At 50.1% G+C, this 23,079-nt stretch overlaps 1 protein-coding gene across 1 annotated transcript in view; it reads right to left on the bottom strand.

Moving 5' to 3' along the window:
• Nucleotides 1-23,079, bottom strand: part of DROSHA (drosha ribonuclease III) — a 48,870-nt gene that overhangs the window by 18,629 nt on the left and 7,162 nt on the right. The window contains exons 3-17 of the mRNA XM_038770364.1: nt 22,582-22,674; nt 20,587-20,818; nt 19,566-19,707; nt 17,872-18,026; nt 16,163-16,243; nt 14,766-14,852; nt 13,954-14,040; nt 12,223-12,294; nt 10,761-10,842; nt 10,009-10,083; nt 7,092-7,261; nt 5,198-5,322; nt 3,547-3,646; nt 2,225-2,332; nt 698-805 (exon numbers count right to left, since the gene is read on the bottom strand). Coding sequence (XP_038626292.1) covers nt 698-805; nt 2,225-2,332; nt 3,547-3,646; nt 5,198-5,322; nt 7,092-7,261; nt 10,009-10,083; nt 10,761-10,842; nt 12,223-12,294; nt 13,954-14,040; nt 14,766-14,852; nt 16,163-16,243; nt 17,872-18,026; nt 19,566-19,707; nt 20,587-20,818; nt 22,582-22,674 — 1,717 coding nt within the window. The remainder of the gene's footprint in view (nt 1-697; nt 806-2,224; nt 2,333-3,546; nt 3,647-5,197; nt 5,323-7,091; nt 7,262-10,008; nt 10,084-10,760; nt 10,843-12,222; nt 12,295-13,953; nt 14,041-14,765; nt 14,853-16,162; nt 16,244-17,871; nt 18,027-19,565; nt 19,708-20,586; nt 20,819-22,581; nt 22,675-23,079) is intronic.

Raw genomic sequence — 23,079 nt, 5'->3', positions numbered from 1 at the left:
ACCCATTCCCTCGCAGAGCAGAAGCCCTGGGTGGGGTAGAGTCTGGCTGACTTATGTCTAATAATAATAACAATAAAATAATTGGGACATTTGTTAAGCACTTACTATGTGCCAGGCACTGTATTAAGCACTGGGGTGGATATAAGCAAATCGGGTTGGACATAGTCCCAAGTCCCACATGGGGCCCATAGACTAAATCCTCATTTTGCAGATGAGGTATCTGAGACACAGAGAAGTGAAGTGACTTGCCCAAGGTCACAAAGCAGACAAGTGACGAAGCCGGGAGTAGCACTCAGGTGCTTCTGACTCCCAGACCGTGCTCTATCCACTAAGCCATGCTGCTACTCAAGCGCTTAGCATAGTGTTTGGTCCATACTGAGTGCTTAATAAACAGTACGATATTCATTGTTATTACTATTATTATTATTGTTCAGAATCCGGTGGGGGGTGTGGGGAAGTCCTACTTTGCTGCCTACCCCCGTCGATCCCCCAAAGAGCTAGTCGTAGAGGAGGGGGGAGGAAGAAGGGCTCAGAGTGGCAGAGGAAGCTGTGGGGAAAGTAGGAGCAGCAGGAACCCCAGTGGCTCTCGCCACCCCCGCCGAGGGAGGAATTGGATCATACACACGCAGACATTGCTCCCTCAACTGCGACAGTAGGAGGGAAGGGAGAAGGGGAAAGTGGGGGGAAAGGGTTTTACCTGCAGCAGACAGCGATCTTGAAAAATATATCCAATCAGTCGGTCCAGGTGCATGAGGCACTGATGGTAGCGGATGTGGTGCGTCAGAACAGGCAACATCATTGCGTGCTGGGTAAAGAGAATCACGCCTGATTAGGCCACACACAGTGACCGAACTTGGAAAGCCAGAAAGTGTCCAGATCATGTCCTGGATGGGATATGCCCTCGGGGCCGTGTCCAAGCCGACGGAATAGTTCTAATTATTCGACAGGAGCGAGCTCGGCCGCAGAGTGAAAGAGGTGGGGTCACCCCGGCTTCAAGCCCAAGCCCAAGCTCAGGAGGTGATTTCCAATGAACTCGGTCCACCTGCCCTGACCTTCAGAAACCTATACCACAGTTTGGCACCCTCCCTGGTCCACGAGAGCGGAAGGAATGGCCACTGTGGTGCCACCACGGCCTAGCCAGCCTGAGTCTGGCCTGATGGCAAACCGAGGGGAGGCCAGCTCCTGCTGTTGGGGGTACTGTGGGAACTTGGAACCCCGAGGCAGGGGGAGAGATAGAAGCCCAAGAGGGACCTGCCGGCTTAGGTGATGTTCTTCCTTACGTACTCCTCCTCTAGGAAAAACATCTGGCTCCTTTAAGCCATGTCACCAGCTTCCACGGTCCCTTGGTGGAGAAATGCAACTGACCCAAAGGGACCGGAAGCCCCCGTCAGTCCAGAAGCATTCCGCCGTCTGCCTGCGAGAAAACCCATACTTCTCTCTGCGTGGCCCTTCCACACCCCCCACCCACCATGCTGGGCCACGATCACCACATTTCAACTGATCACCACATTTCACATTTCAAGTGTCTACTGTGTGCCCACTGGGTGCATGGGAGCATTCTCCAGGAGCAAGGCACAAACACTCTGCCTTCAAGAAGTTTACACTTCCACACTGCCAGCTAGATTCAAGTAGACATTTTTTTTTTTAATTGAATTTATTAAGTGCTTTCTATATGTCAAACTCTGGGGTAGATACAAGATAATCAGGTCAGACAGTCCCTGTTCCACGAGGGAGTAGGATTTAAACCCCATTTTACAGCTGAGAAAACTGAGGCCCAGAGAAGTTACGTGACTTGCCCAAGGTAACAAAGCAGGCCACTGACAGAGCTGGGATTAGAATCAGGCCCTCTGCCTCCCAGGCCCGTGCTCTTTCTACTAGGCCACGCTGCATCCCCCTTGTCGAAAATGGGCTACATTGAAAAAAATGCTGACCCCAAGTGGATCCTTTTCACCCGATGCTCCAAAAGGGGTAAAATGAAAATTCTATTCACCTCCCAGACTCCCCTAAACCAAGACTCCAAGCCCAACTGCAAGGGCCTGGAGCTCAGGGAAGATGAGTGCGTTTTGCCAGATGGATGCTTTCTAGTGTGCAAGCTCCGTGTGAGCAGGGACTGTCTAGTCATCCTCTTTTGTACTGTGCCCTCACAAGCGATCAGTACAGTGCTCTGCACACAGTAAGTGCTCCAAAAATACTGTGGATTGAATCGATACTCCTCTGTCCTCACCTGACAGACATCCGAGCGGATGCCCGTTTTCCAGAAACCCTGGCTGCTGAGTTCCACCGTCACTTCTCGCCTCATTGTATTCTTTTGTCGGATTTTCTGGAGAGCTTCCTGGAATAGGTGGGAATTAAAATTAGAGATCCGGTCCGCTTGGGAAGCCCCATTAGATCAGAGCGCAGGACTGGGCCTGTGTTTCAACACAACCCACCCTCCTCCTGGTTTGATCTTGGCCTCAATTCCAGCCCCTTCCAACACCTGAGCACAAACTGGGGTTCCCAAGGCAACGCCAAACACTCCTTCCCTGCGTGTACTGGAATGTGTCTGTTTATTGTTATATTGTACTCCATAAGCACTTACTACAGTGCTCTGTACACATTAAGAGCTCAATAAATATGACTGACTGATTGAAATGGGCTGAGAAGCTCTTTCCTCAAAACACAAGGCCAGGTAGCAATGGCTGAATCCTCTGAACAATGAAAAGAGCCGGGGAAATGTACTCTCTTGGCAAGTGAGAAGCAACATGGCCTAGTGGATAGGCCCGGGCCTGGGAGTCAGAAGGATCTGGGTTCTAATCTTGGCTCTGCCATTTGTCTGCTGTATGACCTTGAGCAGCTCACTTAAATTTTCTGTGCTTCAGTTCCCTCATCTGTAAAATGGAGATTAAGACTGTGAGCCCTATGTGGGACGGGGACTATGTCCAACCCGACTATTGTGATGTGATCTACCCCAGCTCTTAGAAGAGTGCCTGGCATACTATTATTATTATTATTATTATTATTATCATTATTATTATAGTGGCCAGGGGAGCCACTGCTCCAATAGTGGGCCAATCCCAGTGCTCCAACGTCCCGCACCCTCCGATACGGGCACACTGCTCATTTAATGACACTGCATCACAGCTGGCAGATCTACCAGGGTGCATTCTCAACAATGGCAAAGGCAGGAAATCTCCCTCTGAAAGAACCCACCCATTCCCGCTGCCCACTCCTCCCCCCACACCAGGGACAGCCTCCACAACATCCCACCGGCTCAGACATAGGAAGCGGCTGCCAGCTACCTCAGAACTCAAACAAGACATCCAGGCTCCTCTGGTGACATTCACACAACAAAAATCCCACGCCCGAAAACCAACGTGGAATTCAACCACTGCTCCGAAAACTGGAGCATACAATTACTCTCGTCTCTCATGCAAGACCATAAATGCAGAATTCTACATACAGCACTGGAGTGACTGAAATATTATGATTCTTGTTCTCCACGTCCTACTGAGCCACTCCTCACAGGCAATCCCGCCTTGACCAGCCGGAACAAAACCCGGAACTAACCTCCCTCTGGGTGAGTTTCTGCTTGTCCGCTTGCTTGACTTTGGGACTGTTTGCCAGAAGATGGCGCAGTTTCACGTAGCTCTTCCACAGTTTCTGGTACCTAGAGGACGAGGCATAAATTTGGGAGCCATATGTCCGTTCCGATCCATCATTCCAACAAGAGTTTTGACCAAGCACTTACTGTGAGGACGGCAGTGTCCTAAGCACTTGAGAAAGTAACTTGTAACTACCCCAGCACTTAGAACAGTGTTTGGCATACAGTAAGCGCTTAACAAGTACCATAACAACAATTCAGAGAGTTTTTAATTTACCAGTGGAGGCAGGCTCTGAAATACATTACAGATAGGTTGTGGGCAGGGAATGTGTCTAATATTGTATTCTCCAAAGTGCTTAGAACAGTGCTCGGCACATAGTAAGCACTCAATAAAGACGACTGACTCACAGATATTCAATGTAATAACAGAACTGGCACAATAAACAAGGCAATAGAATAGTTAAATCTAGTAATATTAATTTCTATGTAAGAATTGGGATAGACTGATGGTCTGGGGTGTGGCCTAAACAGGGAGTTCTAGGGACACAGGGACTAACTTAGTAGGTTCACCCAAGAACTGGACAACGATGTCCATTTCTCCCCAATTCTAAGAGGAAAAATTGGTACCCAATCAATCAATCAAAATTGAGTGCTTCCTGTGTGCAGAGCATTGTACTAAGCGTTTGGGAGTGTATGACATGACAATATAACAGACATATTCCCTGCCCATAACGAGCATTACCCCTATTTGAGGCTTACACAGGGGTTGTCCTAAAGGTAGCCACCTGCCAAGGGTAGTCGCTGTCAGTCCCGGGCAGGAGAACCAACTGAGCAGCAGCAATGAGGGAGAAGGGTGAAACAGGGAGGACACAAAACCTTCCTACCGAGAAGAAATCTGAGAGAAATAAGCCCAGTCCCAAGGCACTCAGGCTCACACCTCAAAAGATGAGTCACTGACACAAGCAGCCTAGCCTATGGGAAAAAGCACAAGACTGCTCCACTGGTGCTTTTTTGGGTGTTTTTTTTTAATGGTATTTGTCGAGCCATGTTCCAAGCACTGGGGTAGATACAAGTTTATCAGGTTGGACACAGTCCCTGTTGCACATGGGGCTCACAGTCTAACCTGGAAGGAAGAGGATTTAGTCCCCATTTTACAGATGAGGTAATAGACACAGAGAAGTTAAGTGACTTGCCTGAGGTCACACGGTAAGAAATTGGTAGAGCTGGGAATACAACTCAGAATAGAGCATAGGCCTGGGAGTCAGAGAACCTGGGTTCTAATCCTGGCTCCACCACATGTCTGCTCTGTGACCTTGGGCCAGTCATTTCAGCTCTCTGTGCCTCAGTTCTAATATCTGCAAAATGGAGAGTCAATCCCTGTTCTCCCTCCTACTTAGGCTGGGAGCCCCATTTGGGAACCGATTATCTTCTACCTACTCCAGTGCTAAGAACGGTGCTTGGCACACAGTAAACACTTTAACAAACACTACAGTTATTACTATCATCACCCCACTCATGATCATTATTACTGTATCACAAATGTAGTCAAATCCCACACTGCTTAGAAAAGCCAAAAGCCTCAATGCCAATTTGAGTCTCGTCCGATTGAGTACTTACTGAGGGTCCCCTGCGTAGCTCAGCTGGGCTGGCCGAATCCCAAAGTGGACGATGATGGGAAAAGTGATCACGTCCAGGTTGAACTGTTCACGGTCCAGTTGATCGATGCGGACCGAGCTGGGCTTCTAGAAAGGAAAAAAATCAAAGCCAGGAGTTGTCTCCCTGTGACGTTTGGTTTCCGCTCAGATCATGAAGGGAAGGAAAAGAGGCTGGTTGTTCTGAGCCAGCTGGGAGCCGTGTAAGGCGACGGACTTCCCGTCTTACCAACGACTGCGTCTGTCGCCGGTGCCGACCCTCACTGGGACAGGCTAGCGGCACCACGTGAACGGAACAGAACCCATCTCCTCCCACAGCCTCCGCAACCACTTCAGTGTTTCCTCTGGAAATGGAAGATGGGACGCTGGGGCTCATCGATGAGCAACTGGCTCTCTCAGAACCCTCAGAAAGGGCCTCGGCAGAGTCACAGGCTTTCCGAAGACATTGGGGGAAGGTACGGATTTTCTTTACCCTCTTCCATGACCAGATGAATCAGTGGTATTTATTAAACACTTGCTATGTGCAGAGCGGGTGGCGCTGTGTGCCACCGTCATTCATTTATTCATTCAATCATATTTATTAAGCACTGTTTGCAGCGCACAGTACTAAGCACTTGGGAGAGTACAATATAACAATAAACAGACATATTCTCTGCCCACAATGAGTTTACTGTCTAGAGCCTGGGAATTCCCATCTTACTGTCCCATCTCAGACAGGAGAATGAGTTACTGGGTTCCATCTTGAACATCTCAAGTGCAGGGATTGTGTCGAACTCTCTTGCATCATACTCTCCAAAGTGCTTAGTATAGTGCTCTGCGCAGGTCAAGCGCTCAGTAAATACTATCGATCAACTCCACAGTCTGCTTTCAGACAGGAAAGTGGCCGTTGGACTTGCAAAAGCTTTTCACCCATCTTTTGATGTAAGGCTTAATATTGAGCAAAAGATACAAAAACTGCTACGTTCAAGTATACCATATTCCAATTAATCAACAGTATTTATGCAACAGAATTAGCAGGCATGTTCCCTGTCCACAGTGAGCTTACATTTTAAAGGGGGAAACAGACATTGATATAAGTAATTTAGAATGTATAATTACAAGATATGTACATAAATGGACAGGTTTTATAGGCAACCAGGCATTTGCCACAGCGGTTTATACTCGCTTTTCAAATTTTCATCTGTTGATGACAGCAAAGTCAATTTTGCAAATTTTAGTCACTGAAAGTGACATGGGTTCGTTGTTTTTCAATCAATGGTATGTACTAAGCACTTATTGGGTGCAGAGCACTGTACTGAGCACTTCGGAGGGGACAATACACTAGAGTTAGTAGATGTGATCCCTGCCCTCAGGGAGCTGGCACTGCTTTGTTTAATGAAAACTGGGTGACAGAATTGAGCTACTGTGTTTTTTATTGCAATGACAGTAAATGTTGCTTTTCATTCATTCATTCAATCGTATTTATTGAGCACTTACTGTGTGCAGAGCACTGTACTAAGCGCTTGGGAAGTACAAGTCGGGAACATATAGAGATGGTCCCTACCCAACAACAGGCTCACAGTCTAGAAACACGAGACAAGACGTGAGAAAATAAATGTCACACAGAGTTCAGGGGTTAGGATGACGACGATGTTGATGACGGCGGCAGCTGACAGCTCTGTCCATAACTCCCTGCACCCACAGAAATGTGGAGTTTTGCCAATTGAGGAGGGAGGGAAAGAGATGAAGGGACCCGGAGGAGAATTGTCTAGATGTGCTCAAGCCCCAGCAAAAAGGGCAGGATTTCCCTTCAAAATAAGAATCAAGGCTCCCCCTCTGTCACCCACCCCACCCAAGCAGGTCAAGGTAAGAGAGCGTACCATGCCCGGGCTGGTGACAATCATCCCCTTGCACTCCTCTGCATACTTCTGCCACTCCAGCTCTTCCCACTGCAGCATGTTGGCGATCTCCTCCTCGGGCACCAGAGCTTTGTTACACCGCAGCAAGTACAGTAGAATCTGATGCATCGAGAGAACCTCCTTGCCACCATCTTGGAAAACCAAAAGTCCCAAGGTCAAAGCAAATGCCGTAAAAGGGAAAGACCACAGAACAACACTTCAAGTCCTCGGAGGCCTACACTTCTCCACATGACATTCCCCACAGACCCACTTGCTCTAGCGTTGAACAGTGCATGGAAATGGGGGGTATCCTGAAACGGTAACTACCTGATCCAGGCTAACGAGAGCTAGCCCAGCCTAACCAACCTCTCTGCAAGCGGCCCAGCCACTCTGACAGCTCCTTCTGGGTTTCCGCCAAGTAGCCTAGTGTTTCTTCAACAACAGCACTTGGAAACTCTGCAGAAGTGATGTGGCTTTCTCTTAACAAGTCCGAAGCTTTTACTGGACAATTATGGATGCAGCCAAGAAGTTATATTGCCTTATGGACCCATCTGTCCTGTGAATGTGCTGCACCTGCCATGATGGAGAAGGTCTGTACTCAGATGGTCGTGCCACCCTTATGGGAGCTGAACACCCGTGAAGAAGCCCAGACATGTGGGAGCCTGCCCCTCGAAGAGCACGCACTTCCTGCGCCTCCCAAGGAACAGCAAGAGGAAGTACAGGGAGCTAACAGTGCCCCTTACCACTCCTGGCCTAATGACACTGGACCTGTTCTGGGAGACAAAAAAAAAAAAGCTCACTGGAAAAAAAATTTCTCCTCAAAATAGGAAACTATGAAAGGTCACTTTTCTAGACCCAGAACTGGATTCGCATCTGAAACTCAAAACTCTCTCATGTCACTTAATCTTTCTGCCAAATTTTCAAGAAAAAATGGTTCAACGGAGTGTGGAGGGGAACTGGGGGTCATCCAGCAAAATGGACAATGGTCTGCCGAGCACTGAGTAAGCTTGACCTTTCAGTGAATTATGGGAAAGCAACTCAATGGTCAGGAGTCGCAAAAAATTATCTACTGCATCCTTACACTTTTCCCCAGAATAAGGAGCTGTAGACACTAGGCCTGATGACATAAAACACAAGGTGGCCAAGACCGTAGGTCCCAAATTGGCCTTTTTAGTCATACACATTCATAGATGAACTTCACTGTCATCAGTGCTACCTTCTCTATGAAGCAGTGTGGCCCGATGAAAGGGACACAGGTCTGGGAGCCAGAATACCTGGGTTCTAATCCAGGCTCCACAAGCTTCCTGCTGTTTGAATTTGGGCAAGTCTCTAGGCCTTAGTTTCCTCCTTTGTAAAATGGGAGATTCAGTGCTCGTTCTCCCTCCTATTTAGACTGTGAACCCCATGTGGGACAGGGATTGTGTCTGGCTTGATTAACTTATCTTCCCCAGCACTTAGAATAGTGCTTGACACAAAGAAAGATCGGTGACCAGTTCATCCTGCCTCCCCTCCCTTTCCCAGTCAGTGGCAGCTCTCAGTCGAGCCCTCAGTCAGCCTCTCCAGTGAAGGAGGCCGGGTCAGAAAAGGTTCTGCCCAACTTCAAATCCCTTCTAAAATTCACATCTCCTCCAAGAGACCTTCCCCAGCTAAGCCCTCATTTCCCCTACTCCCTTCTCCCTTCTGCACTGCCCTTGCATTTGAATTTGTACCACTTATTCACCCCACCCTCAGTCTCACAGCACTTGTGTGCATATCCATAATTTATTTATATAAATGTCTGTTTACCTAGAGAGGTAAACTCATTGTCTGTAAGCTCATTGTGGGTAGGGAACATGTCTACCAATCCTGTTATGAGCTCTGCACCCAGTAAGTGCTCAATAAATACCACTGATTGATGGAAATGGGACACACATCTAACATGAGGTTGGAATATCCACCAGCAGACACATGAGGGGCTGGTGAAGACACACACAACTGAGCCAAAGAGGGTCTTTCAGCATTCCCAAAATCAGTGGTTTGTTCGGTGAGGCCAAAGGATCATAGAAGACACTACACTAGATATTTTGGAGCTCTCCAAAGCCCTGGTCCTTCAACTACTGCCACTCTCATGTATCCCTCCCTCTTTCATCTTTGTCCTCTCTCTCCATTTTCCTTCCTTTCTTTTCCATCTCCTCCCCTTGCCCCTGCCACATCTCTCCCCATTCTTCCCACCCTTCTTTGCTTCATCCTGGAGTCCATCGATAATTCTCAACAGTTCCTTAAGCCTCGCAATAACAAGGTCACCGGTCAAAACTTAGGTTCTAGCTTTGGCTTCTGAGGCAGAGATTTTTACAATCTACAAACGTACTGCTCCTGGGGGTTTGGATAAAGATTCAGGATCTTAATCAGGCTGTAGGAAAATAATCAGTTCCCACTGCAATTAAAAAATAATCTTATCAAACTGAAGCACAAAACTAGACACCACCATCCACCCCGTCCATCTCTATTTCCTATCAGTGATGTTTCACGTGGAAAGTAATGCTGTACAAGTCCTTGCACACGGGCATCGTGTACCCTGAGGGAGGAGGAGCAACACGGAGCGGCCGCTGTGTCAGAGGAGCTACACCAGGAAGCCGATAGCTCTGGAGCCTGAATGTGGATCGGTTGACACTCCCAGACCGTTTGGTAACAGCTCGTGTTCCCACTGTGCACTGGGGCAAGAACGCCAGGTGGGAGGGGAGGAGGGAGAGCGACGGGGATGTCTGTGTGGAACAAACAGATGTGTGCATGGTGCTGATCAAGCCGTGGGGACCCTAAGGCCAGTCTCCCTCACTGGGTGTTTGTGAGGATGCGGCCACCTCGTTTGAAAGTGAGCATACTTGGGGGGCTAGGGGATGGAGGCAATTCTGCAGAGATTTACCTGGGAGGAACCGGACAAATCGTGGCATGAAGTGAAATCTTGGGCAGCTGGGAGGGCTGTTTTCAAATGCTGGGCCTGAAGCAAAGAAAACAAGGAAAAACGAAGGGTCAGAAATGGAAGGAGGGAGCAAGGACTTATGCCCTCTTCTACTGCCCCACTCAAAAGGGCAACAGTAACCCCTGCCCCACTCAAAAGGGCAACAGTAACCCATGCCCAACAGTGATCACGATGAGGGGGAGGAGGTAAGGGAATCCAGGAGTGAGATCTCCCAGGTGAACAAAGACTACTCACAGCATTAAAGCAGGAATGAAAATGAAAAGAAGCATTTGACAGCACGTCTACCAACTCTGCTGTACATTATGTCCACTTTGATTTCCTCATAGCCACCCCAGTGCTTAGCACATTTGGCAAGAGAACTAATGAGCAACATAGCTAGTGCTAATTACTCCAAATGTGATTTTCCTGATCAAATTTCCACAAAATAGTCACTCTTGCTAACAAGGAGCATCTAACTAGAGCATAATTTGGACTGGTACAAGGAAAGCCTGGGATGTTAAAGATATAAAAAGAACTGTTACTCTAACATGCGCTGCTGTGCCTTTGTTTGGAAAAGATGCTTCTGGGTATTTCCAAACCCAGATGCAATTCTGTCACAGTTCACTTTTTTCAATCAATTTCCATTCCAAACACCCCCAGACCCAGGACCTCCTGACTCTCGGCTATGCAACTTTCCTTTCACACCCCTGGGTTACCTATCAGATTCCAGTCATAGAGTTCCAAAATATCTCGGAACAGATACAATGAGAAGAGCTCCAATCCTTTAACGCAAAAGTTCTGAAAAACAAAGCCAGGAAGAAGGCATTAAGTTCCCAATCACAATCTCTACTTCGAAGCAGTGAAGTTTCAGGGTTATCACAACTTGTCTTTTAAAAGCACACTCAAGTTGCATTGTAAATAAAGTTTTAACTTTTACTAGGCCACCAGGCTAGATCCAAATGAAGGCTTCATGATTTAAACAACTAAATAAATAAAAATAAAGATTCATACCCAGATAAAAGTAAAATGCTCAAGAAGGACCTAGAATGATCTCACCCCCCAGATCTCCTACCCCAGCAGGCGGGGCAGATGACAATAAATCACTAAAAGGAAAATGGATGTCTCCTAGAATCCTCTCCTCATTTCCCCTGAGAACACATCCATCAACCACGGTGACATCACGGTATCTGAGAGGGGCTCTTACACTGCAAATCTGGGGGCAAGGCTTCAAGATCCAACGATGGATCAGATGCTTTCAGGTCTGTCTCCCATAGACTTTTAGCTCCTTGTAGGCAGGGATCACGCCTACCAACTCTTATACTGAACTTTCCTAAATGCTTAGCACAGTGCTGCGCACACAACAAGTGGCCAATAAATACCACCGATTGTTTTCACCACAAGTCAGTAGGGCCCTGAGGTCAGGGATCTTGTCTTCTGACTCCAGTGTACCCTCCCAAGCTCTTAGTATAGCGTGCCCTGCACACAGGAGGAGCCTGGCAATACTACTGGTGGGGTGGGTTGATGGATTGGGGGTAGGGAGGAGGCAGCACCTACTTGTAATTAATTCTTTCCCCGGAAGGTGAAGGTTGTTGCAGGGCAACGCAAGTCTCGGCATCCACTCCCCAGGCCCCACTTTCCTGGACAGAGCCTGAGGCTCAGGACAAGAGCCTCAGCCCCATCACACTGTTCTTTTCACCGCTGGGCTGGCTACCAGGTTGGGGACAACACTGACTCCATGTTCAAATAAAATGAATCAATCACAAGGAGTGACCATTTATCTTGCTTTGGAGCACACAAGATAAATCTACCGCTCGGTAATGGCAGTGAAAGACAATTAGGGAAAATTATGTAAATAGGAAGGAATTATGCTTTGATCAATGCCAGCGTACTAGATGTCTCATTTCCCCATCCCAAATGCGTGGAAAAACGTGGAAAATGCCATAAAGTGGCTAGCCCCAGCTACATTCAGTGGACTGCAGGAAACATCAACATTTTTCTGCACTATCCAGAACTCCCACTTTGGGGCTGAAGGGGCAGAGAGGCCGGAGAGAAGGCCAGAGTGTAATCTTGACCCAAGCACACATCTGAAGTGGCCTGAGGGCAGATGATGGTTGAAGCAGAAGGGCAGAGAGATGCACAGCCACCTCCAGCTGATTCCCTCTTCAATCCCCGCCTTACCTCGGGCGCCATCTCTTCGATGAAATGGATGGTGTAGTCGATGTTGAAGCGAATGACCTTGCACAGGGGAATCTACAACAACAACGGGGGGAAAGGTCAGTTCCAAAATGGTGCACCCCCGTGATTTCCATGACCTTCCTGCCTTCTCAGCCACCACACCCAGCCACCAGGAATGCAGCCAACCAACCAGGGCAACTAGGACTCACCCAAAACCGTGCAAATGCACGTGTCATCAGGCCCAGGTAGAACTAGTCTGTGAATCCCTTAGACCAGAAGACAACCACTTTTCTGATTGCCACTGGCAGGCAGCTGGTACTGTCCAAGTGTGGCTCCCAAGTAGGCTCCATGCCAAAAAGACTTTAATCCCAGATCCAGATTCCAACTGGAAGCACTAAAGGGTCAAGTTTTCTAGTAGTTTTCACAGAGGAAGACAGGTTGAAGACCACAAAACAGTCTTAAACTGCCACCTCCAGGAGACAGTTGGTTCAGGAAGGAAATGTTCACTCACTAGAGGATTCCCAACCAGGCCTTTCCATTAAAAAGGGTTGATTTTCCACATGGATTTTGCGGAAAAAGCAGATGAGTTACCCACCAACAGAAGAAGGGAGTCTAATTGTCTCCCAGAATTGGATTCAGGGGAACTGGGATTTTCTGTAACCCCACTCCAGAGCCATTTCTAGTTATTTGTGAGTAACTGACAAAGACCAGGTCAGAACCTGTGTCCTCATTGCTTCCTCTCTTTCTCCCCTAGACTGCCAGGCACAGCCACCGGGAACCCCTATCGTCTTTCCACCTCATCGTCCAGGATGCTCACTCCCAACTTACCCTGTGGATATGGGGCATGGGGGATTTCATCACACTCTCCTCCTCCTTCAGGGAAGGCGAGGAAAAGCTATCTCCAGAGCCCTCAGTCTGGCCCAAGAGGCTACCACCCGCTCCTAGAACTCCCATCATCCTCTCCTCCTCCAGCCGGGAGGGTGAGGAAGAGCAACTGCCAGGGCTCTCAGCTAATCACCTTGGGTCCAACCTAAAGAGCCTGCCACACAAGAGGCCCCCATCCCCAACACTCCCATCATCCTCTCTTCCAGATGGGATAGTGAGGAACACTGATAGCCAGAACCCTAAGCTAGTCACCTCATGCCCAACCCAAGGAGCCTGCCACACAGAAGCCCTCGCCTCCAGAACTCCCATCATCCTTTCCTTCTCCACCTGGAGGAGTTAATGAGGAACAGTAACAGCCTCAGTCACCTGAAACCGGACCCCTGGAGCCCGCCACAGAGGAAGGCTCTGGCCTCGGGACTCCCATCATCCCTTCCTTTTCTTCCCTGGGGACAGGGAGGAGTAGGAGCAGTGTGGTATTTATTTATAATAATAAATTGTGTGCTATTTGTTAAGGACTTACTATGCGCCAAGCACTGTACTTAACACTGGGTAGACATAAGATAACCAGGTTGGACAGAGTCCCTGTTGCTCATTGGGCTCATTGTTTAAGTGTGAGGTCATCTCAACTTCCAAAAGGTCAGGAAGGCTGTGACTGCCAGACTGAGTCATGAGGGGCTTGAAACCCTGCTCCTCCAGCCACAATCCCCATCCCTATTGTTGTATTTATCACTGCCCTTGTGCTCCATATTGTTTTTTGCTTTCATTGTTTCAGTCAATCCAGGGCCAGGGCCAGTGTCTGACTCCCAACTATTCATGTGTTCCCCGGCACTCAGTGAGCCCTGGACTTACATTGGTCAGGGGTGCGTGAGCAAACATAGAAAAGCCCTCAAAGATGTACTCGTGGTCGTCGTATTCTATCACGGTCGGTCTGTCCGTCTAAGCGACAAAGAACACACACCAAACAAATGAGCAAACAGTTATATGCCTTAGCTGGGCAATGAATTGAAATACACCCTCAGCTATTTCCTCCTCAGGAGGAATCAATCAGGTCCACAGCAAGCGCCCTCCATCGTCTCCTCCCTTTCTGGCCTTCCGCCGCCAGCCCATAGCCCGACCCCAGGAGAGAGATGCCATATAGCCTCTTTCCTCTGTGTCCGCCTGTGGATCCACGGGCCAGCCGCTCACTCTCCTAGACCACGGCTGACTACTTTGCACTGTGGATGCAGGGGCGACACCAGGCTGTGGATTTTTTTTCTTGCGGGAGGGGGAAGCAAGGCCACCGTTTGGGGTGTTTCCGACCCCACTTGGGAACTCTCAGGTCATGTCAGAGAGTTGGGCTAAGCAAGACCGGAAGTCCAGCGCAGCAGCTGAGGAGGCCAACATCCCACCACCCTCTGTCTTGCCCCTGCAGACTGGACCCCATTACGGAAAACTCCAGTGCTAATCCTACCGAGATCGGCTACCTCTCCCCTTTGGTCAGTGGCTAGCTCAGTGCCCACAGTCCCTCTCAAAGCATCGCGCTTTGTCCAGGACTTCTCTATCCCCACCTCTCCGGGGGCAGGAGGTGCTCGGAGCACCTGACTCTCCGTCAGCTCCGGAGCCCCGGGACTCATTGGTCTCTCAAGCGGACAGAATTCTCCCGACCGCTGGCTCGGACTCACCAGGAAGTTTGTGGGCGGCGAGACGGTGATCCGATAGTGGTACAGCCTTCCCGCGTTGTTGGTCACGGGGCGGCAGGGCTTGATGGGCTGGCAGGACGCGGGACAGGGCGCAGGAACAAAGCACATCCCGTTACTACTATTGCCCCTGGCACTGGGAGAGGTAGGAGACTTTGGGATTTTTGTGGGCTTGGTGGTGGGTTGGGTGGAGGACAGCAAAAGGCGATGGAGTTCGCTCTGACTTCCAGCTAGAATGCTGAGCCTCCTGGGAGCTCAGAACAGGAGAGGGAGGGCCTTCCCTCTCTCTCTCTCTCCAGAGCGCTTTGGCCAAGAGGAGAAAGCAAGTGCATGGTGTGCAAACAAACAATTCTCTCTCCTCCTCAAGCCACCCCGCATTTCGATGACACGAGCTGGGGTGAGGGAGAGTCTCCAAGTAGGCTTCAAGTGGGAGGAAGGCAACTGACTAGAAGCAGAAACTTCAGGGCAAATACTTTTTTTTTTTTTTTAAATGGGTGGGGGGAAGAGGGGGTTTCATATGAAAAGTTATCACTCTCAAAATTCCAAGGACCAAAGCAACCCACTGCCTCAAGTATTATCAATATTATTAATATTGGGAATGAGTCAGGCTCAGGCAATTCACTTGTCAGTTTGTGTGAATGACCAGCTAATCAGTAGGTCAAAAGTGTTTATCAAGGGCCTACTGTGTGCAGAGCACCACACTGGGCAGAGTTCACCACAATCGAGGCAAAGCCCCTTGCCCTCAGGAGGCTTGAGAAGAAGGTGGCACCTGCTAACTGTGCGTATGACGGAGCCTGCCATCGGGGCAGAGCGGTGTCGAGAGACAACACGCAGAGAAAAATGAAAAGAAAAGAGCAGAGACTGAGAGGCCCAGACAGTTGTGCCTGAAAAACCCACTTGTGGGTGGGGGAGGAAGAGGATGAGGAAGAGGAGGAGGAGGAGGAGGAGACAGTGTGGCAGGGGTACATATCTCCCTCGATCCATTCAGGCTTGGCAGGGGGAGAGAAATTCTCAATGCCTGGGAGGGGAAGGACCAGATTCTAGAATTTCCCCGGTGAATTTATCAAGGTGACCAGAAATGTCAGGCTAAATTTGAAACCGACTGCTCACCTATCTGCTCCTATAAGCTCCTTTGTGGGTAGGGAATGTTAACAACTCCCATCTCTGTTGTACTGTACAAGTACAAGTGGGAAACCAAGTGGTTAGGCTGGTGCTCTGCACACAGTAAACGATCAATAAATACCACTGAGTGATCCATCGATTGACTGCCACCTTTCCGCCCGGTTGGCGGTGGTGGAGAGGGTAGGGGGTGAGAGGCAGACACAGCTTGCCTCAGACCAGGGACAGGGGGATGCCTGGGTGGAGCCAAGATCCCTGCCTACCTCTTCCCCAGGGTAAATGCTATGCCTGATGCCCGTGCGCCTGGCCTTGGCGCTGCACTTGCAGAGCGGCCCGTCGTTCATCTGCCAGGGGGAGAACGGGATCCAGGCGTCAATGCAGGGGAGAAGGACCCCAGGCCCATCGCCCCTAGGATGGCCGGGGTCAGCGAGTTCCAACCGCAGCCCCCGCGACTCCTCAGACCTCCCCACGCGAGCCTGGAAAGGCAGTGCCACCGTGGAGCCACCTGCTCCTGACCGCCACTGTGGCCGCCAATTCCACGCAGGCAGCAGCTGTTTCCCTGCTCCCACTGGGTCCATCTCCATACCCCCTCATCCCCAATCACCTTTATCCAGAGATCGTGAGCCCCTTAGGAGACAGGGACTGTGTCATTATTATTATTATTCCCATATAATAATAGTAGTAATAATTGCAGTATTTAAGCGCTTACTATGTGCCAGGCACTGTACTAAGCACTAGGGTGAATACAAGTAAATCAGGTTGGACACAGTCTCCATCCCATGTGGGGCTCACAATCTCACTCCCCGGTTTACAGATGAGGTAACTGAGGCCCAGAGAAGATAAGTGACTTGCCCAAGGCCACACGACAGACAAGTGACAGAGCTGGGACTAGAACCCATGAACTTCCAATTTCCAGGCCTACGCTCTATCCACTACCCCATGCTGCTTCCCCAGCACCTGTGTACTTGAGTGCAATGCTCTGCACACAGTAAGCACTGATACTATGACTACTACTATTACTATTACAACTACTATGACCAGACTGTAAGCTTCCTTCCCTTCCCCACAGCACCTGTATATATGTATATATGGTTGTACATATTTATTACTCTATTTATTTATTTATTTATTTATTTTACTTGTACATTTCTATCCTACTTATTTTATTTTGTTGGTATGTTTGGTTCTGTTCTCTGTCTCCCCCTTTTAGACTGTGAGCCCACTGTTGGGTAGGGACTGTCTCTATGTGATGCCAATTTGTACTTCCCAAGCGCTTAGTACAGTGCTCTGCACATAGTAAGCGCTCAATAAATACGATTGATTGATTGATTGATTGATTGTTGTCGGTAGGGAATGTGTCTATTTGGTACAGTGCTCTACACCCAGTAAGCACTCAGTAAATATGACTGACTGACTGATGACTACTACGAGGCTCAGTGGAAAGCGCACGGGCTTTGGAGTCAGAGGTCATGGGTTCAAATCCCGGCTCCGCCAACTGTCAGCTGTGTGACTTTGGGCAAGTCGCTCAACTTCTCTGTGCCTCACTTCCCTCATCTGTAAAATGGGGATTAAGACTGTGAGCCAGTGGGACAACCTGATCACCCTGTATCCTCCCCAGCGCTTAGAACAGTGCTTTGCACACAGTAAGCACTTAACAAATGCCATCATTATTATTATTATTGCTACTACTACTACTACTTGCTGTACTGGAACCACTGGCTCTTACGATAAAGCAAGCTCTAAATAGAAGCACCCTACGGCAAGTGGGTAAAATTCAGTTCAGATCCCAGCCTACATGATTCCTCGGAGGTTACGCACCTCCTGCCCTCAACAAAAAGGAGCTCCAGCCCCCGACCCGTCTCCTTTGCCCCGCAGTACAGGGCCCGGGAAGGTGCTGTTGCCACCCCCTCCACACACATACACCCCGAGCTCCCCCGGGGCCCCCACGACAAGAGAAGAAACACACATGGACCTGGCCCGGGTCATTGTACCACAGCTCCTCGTGAAGTCGATCGGGGTGAGCTTTTTTGCGCTTGATCTCAGCGATGACGTCGAAGACCTCAGAGTCAGAGCTGGCCGAGCAGCTGCTGTCCTCGTCAGATTCACAGTCGGACTCACTGGAGCTCTCTGCCAGGAGCAGGGGTGTGGGGGACAAAACCTTTTAGAGATGGAACCATCTCGGGCCCAGGGTGGAATGAGGGGAAATAAATTACAGCAAGAAGATGGGATTGATGCCCTAGGAACTACATTTCATGAGGCCTTCAGAGTGGGAAGGTGAAAAGTCTCTTTGTTGCGTGCACACAACTGCGCGCGCGCGCGCGCACACACACACACACACAAAAGCCACTACACAGCTCTCTCCTTCTTAGACTGTGAGCCCTGTCTAGGACAGGGACTGTGTCTGACCTGCTTATCTTGGCTGTACCCAAGCACTTAGCACAGTGCTTGGCACGCAGTAAACGCTTAACAAATACCACTGTTACTACCATCATTATTATCATCATCACATGGCCCCTGCGCTCACAGGGAGCGCAGAGTCTACGTAGAAGTGAGAGCAGGTATTGAATTCCCATTTGACAGATGAGGTAACTGAGGCCCAGAGAAGTCAAGTGACTCGCCCAGGCCCATGCAGCAGACAAGTGACAGAGTTAGGATTAGAACTCAGGTCCGCTGACTCCCAGGCCCATGCTCTTTCCCCTAGGCCACACTGCTTACTGTACTAGGCATTTGGGAACGAACAATAATGTGGAATGTGGAAGACACGTTCCCTGCCCACAAGGAGCTCACAGTCTAGGTCCCCACCTTCACCCCCTGCCCACTCCTTCAACAATCACTAGAGCTCACTGAGTGTCGACCGAGTGTTTGTAAGCCACCGCCTACACTAGGCCCAGAAAATCGTATTCCTGCAGGGAATGGCTGCATCATCTAGTGGGTAGAGCACAGGCATGGATGTCAGGGGGCCTGAGTTCCAACCTGGCTCTGTCAACTGCCTGCTGTGTTACCTTGGGCAAGTCCCTTAACATCTCTGGGCCTCAGTTTCCTCCTCTGCATTTTATTTTGTTAATATGTTTGGTTTTGTTCTCTGTCTCCCCCTTCTAGACTGTGAGCCCACTGTTGGGTAGGGACTGTCTCTATATATTGCCAACTTGTACTTCCCAAGCGCTTAGTACAGTGCTCTGCACACAGTAAGCGCTCAATAAATACGATTGATTGATTGATTAAAAATATCTGTTCTCCCTCTCCCACAGCCTGTCAGCCCCGCGAGGGATAAGGACGGCGTCTGACACACCCCAGCGCTTAGTCCAGTAAGAGCTTAACGAATACCACAGATATTATAGAGGGCTTCTCCCAAAGGCATACAAAAACCCCAAATACAAAGAAAGAGAGGAAGGCAGACCGAGAGAGCTGGGTGGGGAGCTTTCTCGGCCAGGAGTAACACCGGGTGGCTAACGGCACCCAGAAAGTGTTTGAGAAATACCCTAAGTAAACGGGGCGGAGGTATCTGTCTCAGAGAGCGGACCCTCGTTTCCGAAGCTGCCGCGACTAAGAACGAGATCCAGACCCACGTGGCAGCTGCTGGTGGTCAGGCCTTTTCCATGCGGGGCCCACCGAGCGGTCAGTCGGCTACTCAAAGTGGGCTGGAATGGTGGGCAGGACGGCACTCACCCAAGTCCTCGTCGAGCTTGGTTTTGGGCGGCTCCCACGGGGGCCGGGCTGCAGTGGCCTTCCCCTGCCTCTTTCCCAACTCGTCCTCGAACTTCTCATACAGGTCACGCATCCTGCTCGTCCCCACCACTGTGGAATCTCCCTGCAGAGGCACACCACACGCAGGTGGGCTGGATGCGTGCGGCCACCGAGGGGACAACTTCCCTCCAAGCCAACTCTCCACACTCCTCCCTTCTGGCCCCCCAACCCCGTCCCGTCCGCTGCAGCCCCAGGGAGGAGCGTGCCAAGTTCTTCCACCCACTGTGGGGTACTATAATGACCCCTACTCTACCCAAATCCACGACTTTGTTTCCACAGCTGCAGGTCTCCACAGATGAGTTGAGGGGTTACGTGTAGATGTGTCCCAGCAGAGCGGCTGCTCACACACTCCCACCCACTCTGCTGCTGATAAAGCATAGACCCACCCCCGCACCGGCCCCTGGTGTGGGCATCAGGAGACCCGGCTCTGTACTCACGCTTTCATTCACGCATCATTCATGCACTCATTCATGCACGCATTCACTTGCCTGCCCACTTTCCCCACCCACCCAGGCCCCATGGATCCAACGCCCAGCTCCGCTGGAAGAACTCACGGGTCGGTCCAGGGGGTCGAAAGGCGACCACGGGGCCTCGCTAGCCCATGTCAGCCTAGTGCTGAGCCCCGGCCGCCCTGCATTTTGGTCCCGGGGGAAACCAATGAGTCACGCTCCATGGCCTTTCCTGTGCCAGGTTCCCCATGGCCAATCCTAAAAGTTTCAGTCATCAGGAAAGACTGTGACAGAGCTGGTGAGGAAGCTGGGGTGGGGCAGGGACAGGGTTGGGGGGACAAATCTCTAATACCAGACAGCTTACGTTCGATGGCCGGTCCTGAAAGCAGGAATGGCAGCTCGAACGCCCTCACCTGGATGCCCATTTCCCGGGGAGGATGGGATGGGGATGGGGGGTGGGGAGAATATGGAGCAAGAGGGGAAACATCACCTACCACCTGATCCATGGGGTCACTGGAGTAGTAGCTTTCGGAGTGCGTGCAGCGCACCCAAACGGGTTTGAGCAGCTCCTCATCCTCCTCGTCGTTCTTGTCGGGGGCGGCCTCCTCTGGCTCCTTGTCCTTCACGGGCGCGTGGCTCTTCTCCTGGCTGCCACTTGGGGCCTCTGCCCAGCGATCCCGGTCATCTTCCCAGCGGGGTCTCTTCCGCTCCCGGCTCGGAGAGGGGCTGCGGAGGCCGTGGAGGGGACACGTCAGAAGCAGGTACATGGGAGCCGGAGGAGTTCACATGCCTTCCCGCGAGCTCTGGGGAGACCTGCACTGCTATTTCCTGAGCGCTTCCTGTATGCTGAGCACTGTGCTAGGTGCCATGTGGGTATGAGGTAAACCATTCAGACCTGGCCCCTGTCCCACATGGAGCTCAGACTTCAAAAGGGAGAGATACTCCCCGGAGGACTACCCAGAAATACAGGAATCAGTTACTGTAGGTACCTAACTTCAGTTTGGTGCTTTTATGTCCGACTCTCCCAATAGAGCAGAAGCTCCTTGTGGTTAAGGAATGTGCCACTTCTTTTCTTTATACTTCTCAAGAGCCTAGTGCAGTGCATCATAAGCAGTGGACACAGCCTATACTACCGCTCCATTCAAAACCAGACGTTTGGACAGTCCCCTTTTTTCTCCCTGCTCAATTACACTCCCTGGACTGTAAACTCATCCTCTAGACTCTAAGCTCATTGTGGGCAGGGAACGTGTCTGTTTGTTATATTGTACTCTCCCATGCGCTTAGTACAGTGCTCTGCACACAGTAAGAGCTCACTAAATACGACTGACTACTTAACACCCCTAAGTTCATTAACCTCAGTGTGGAATGAATTTTTGGGGGTAGGGGGAGGGGGCTGGTTGATTCCAACCCGTCAGTAGTACTTACTGAGTGCCTACCGAATGCAGAGAACAGTGCCTGGCACATAGTAAGCGCTGAACAAATGCCATCATTATTATTATTATTACTGAACACTCAGAGAGCGTATGGTGGAGATAAAGGCCATGGCCCCTTACCTGACAACTTTCACTGATCATCGCTGCAGCACTTGTTCTCAGTACACTTCAGGGAGTAGGGCTTGGCCACTGTGCCATTGAAGAACCCACCCAAGCATCTGTTATATTGTTATACTGGACTCTCTCAAGTGCTTAGTGCAGTGCTCTGCACACAGTAAGGGCTCTATAAATGCGAATGGCTGACTGACTGACCGGGCGGCGAGGGTGGCAGTCCCATTAATGGGGAGGTGATCAAATGATTATCGCTTTTAATTTGCAGCACGGTCTGCAGGAAAGAGCCCAGGCCTGGGAGTCAGAGGCCTGAGTTCTGATCCCAGCTCCGCCAACTGCCTGCTGTGCAACCCTGGGCAAATCATTTAACATTTCTGAGCCTCTAAGTTCCCTCATCTGTAAAATGGGGAGTCAATGCCTATTCTGTGTGACACAGGGACTGGGTCCAACCTGATCCAGCGCTTAGAACAGTGCTGGGCACATAGTGAGCGCTTAACAAATGCTATCATTATTATTATCTCGTAGCCAACAGCAGTGCTCAGTTCAGTGTTTGGCACATAGCAGGCAAGTAACGAACACCCAATTACTATTAATCTCATTAAGTCACTTTAGAGCATCTTTAAAAAGAAATAAAATTGAGGTCAGTACAATTCATTAGACTGTAAGCCCTTTGAGGGCAGGACACCCGTGTTTGCTTCTCATAGCCTCTCCCAAGCGCTCAGTATGGTGCCTCACATCCACCAGGCTCTCACTAAATGCCACCGCAAGACTGGACGCTGAAGAGGTTCTAATTCCAAAACAGGGCCATGCTGGCCCACGGTGACCCGCAATCATCTTTGAACGGGAGAGGAAGGGTCTTGGATGTGGCTAATACTCTGGTCCAAACCGAGGGCTGGTCAAAGCTCAAGACTAGGAGGGGCAAGGACTGGCCAGCGGTCACCTCACCTGCCCGTTCTCTTGTGGTCTTTCCTGTAGAGCCGCTCGGGCAACGGGGATCTGCGGTGATCCCGGTGTCGGTGGCGTTCGCGTCCCCGGTCCCTGGAGGCATGGACCACAGACCATCAGTTGTTACCCACGGAAAACCCCAGTAACCACATCCCCTCCTGCATCAGCTTCCAGACAAAGGAAGCTGCCCCCTGAGGAAGCCCCCTCCCTGTCCAACATACCCCCTAGGCCATTCATTCATTCATTCATTCAATTGTATTTATTGAGCACTTACTGTGCGCAGAGCACTGTACTAAGCACTTGGGAAGTACAAGTTGGTAACATATTGAGATGGTCCCTACCCAACAGCGGGCTCACAGTCTAGAAGGGGGAGACAGACAACAAAACAACACATATTAACAAAATAAAATAAATAGAATAGTAAATATGTACAAGTAAAATAGAGTAATAAATCTGTACAAACATATATACAGGTGCTGTGGGGAGGGGAAGGAGGTA

The sequence above is a fragment of the Tachyglossus aculeatus genome, chromosome X3 (assembly GCF_015852505.1).
Source record: "Tachyglossus aculeatus isolate mTacAcu1 chromosome X3, mTacAcu1.pri, whole genome shotgun sequence".
NCBI lineage: Eukaryota > Metazoa > Chordata > Mammalia > Monotremata > Tachyglossidae > Tachyglossus > Tachyglossus aculeatus.
Note: the sequence above shows the minus strand (reverse complement) of the source record. Positions and strands in the feature narration are given on the sequence as shown.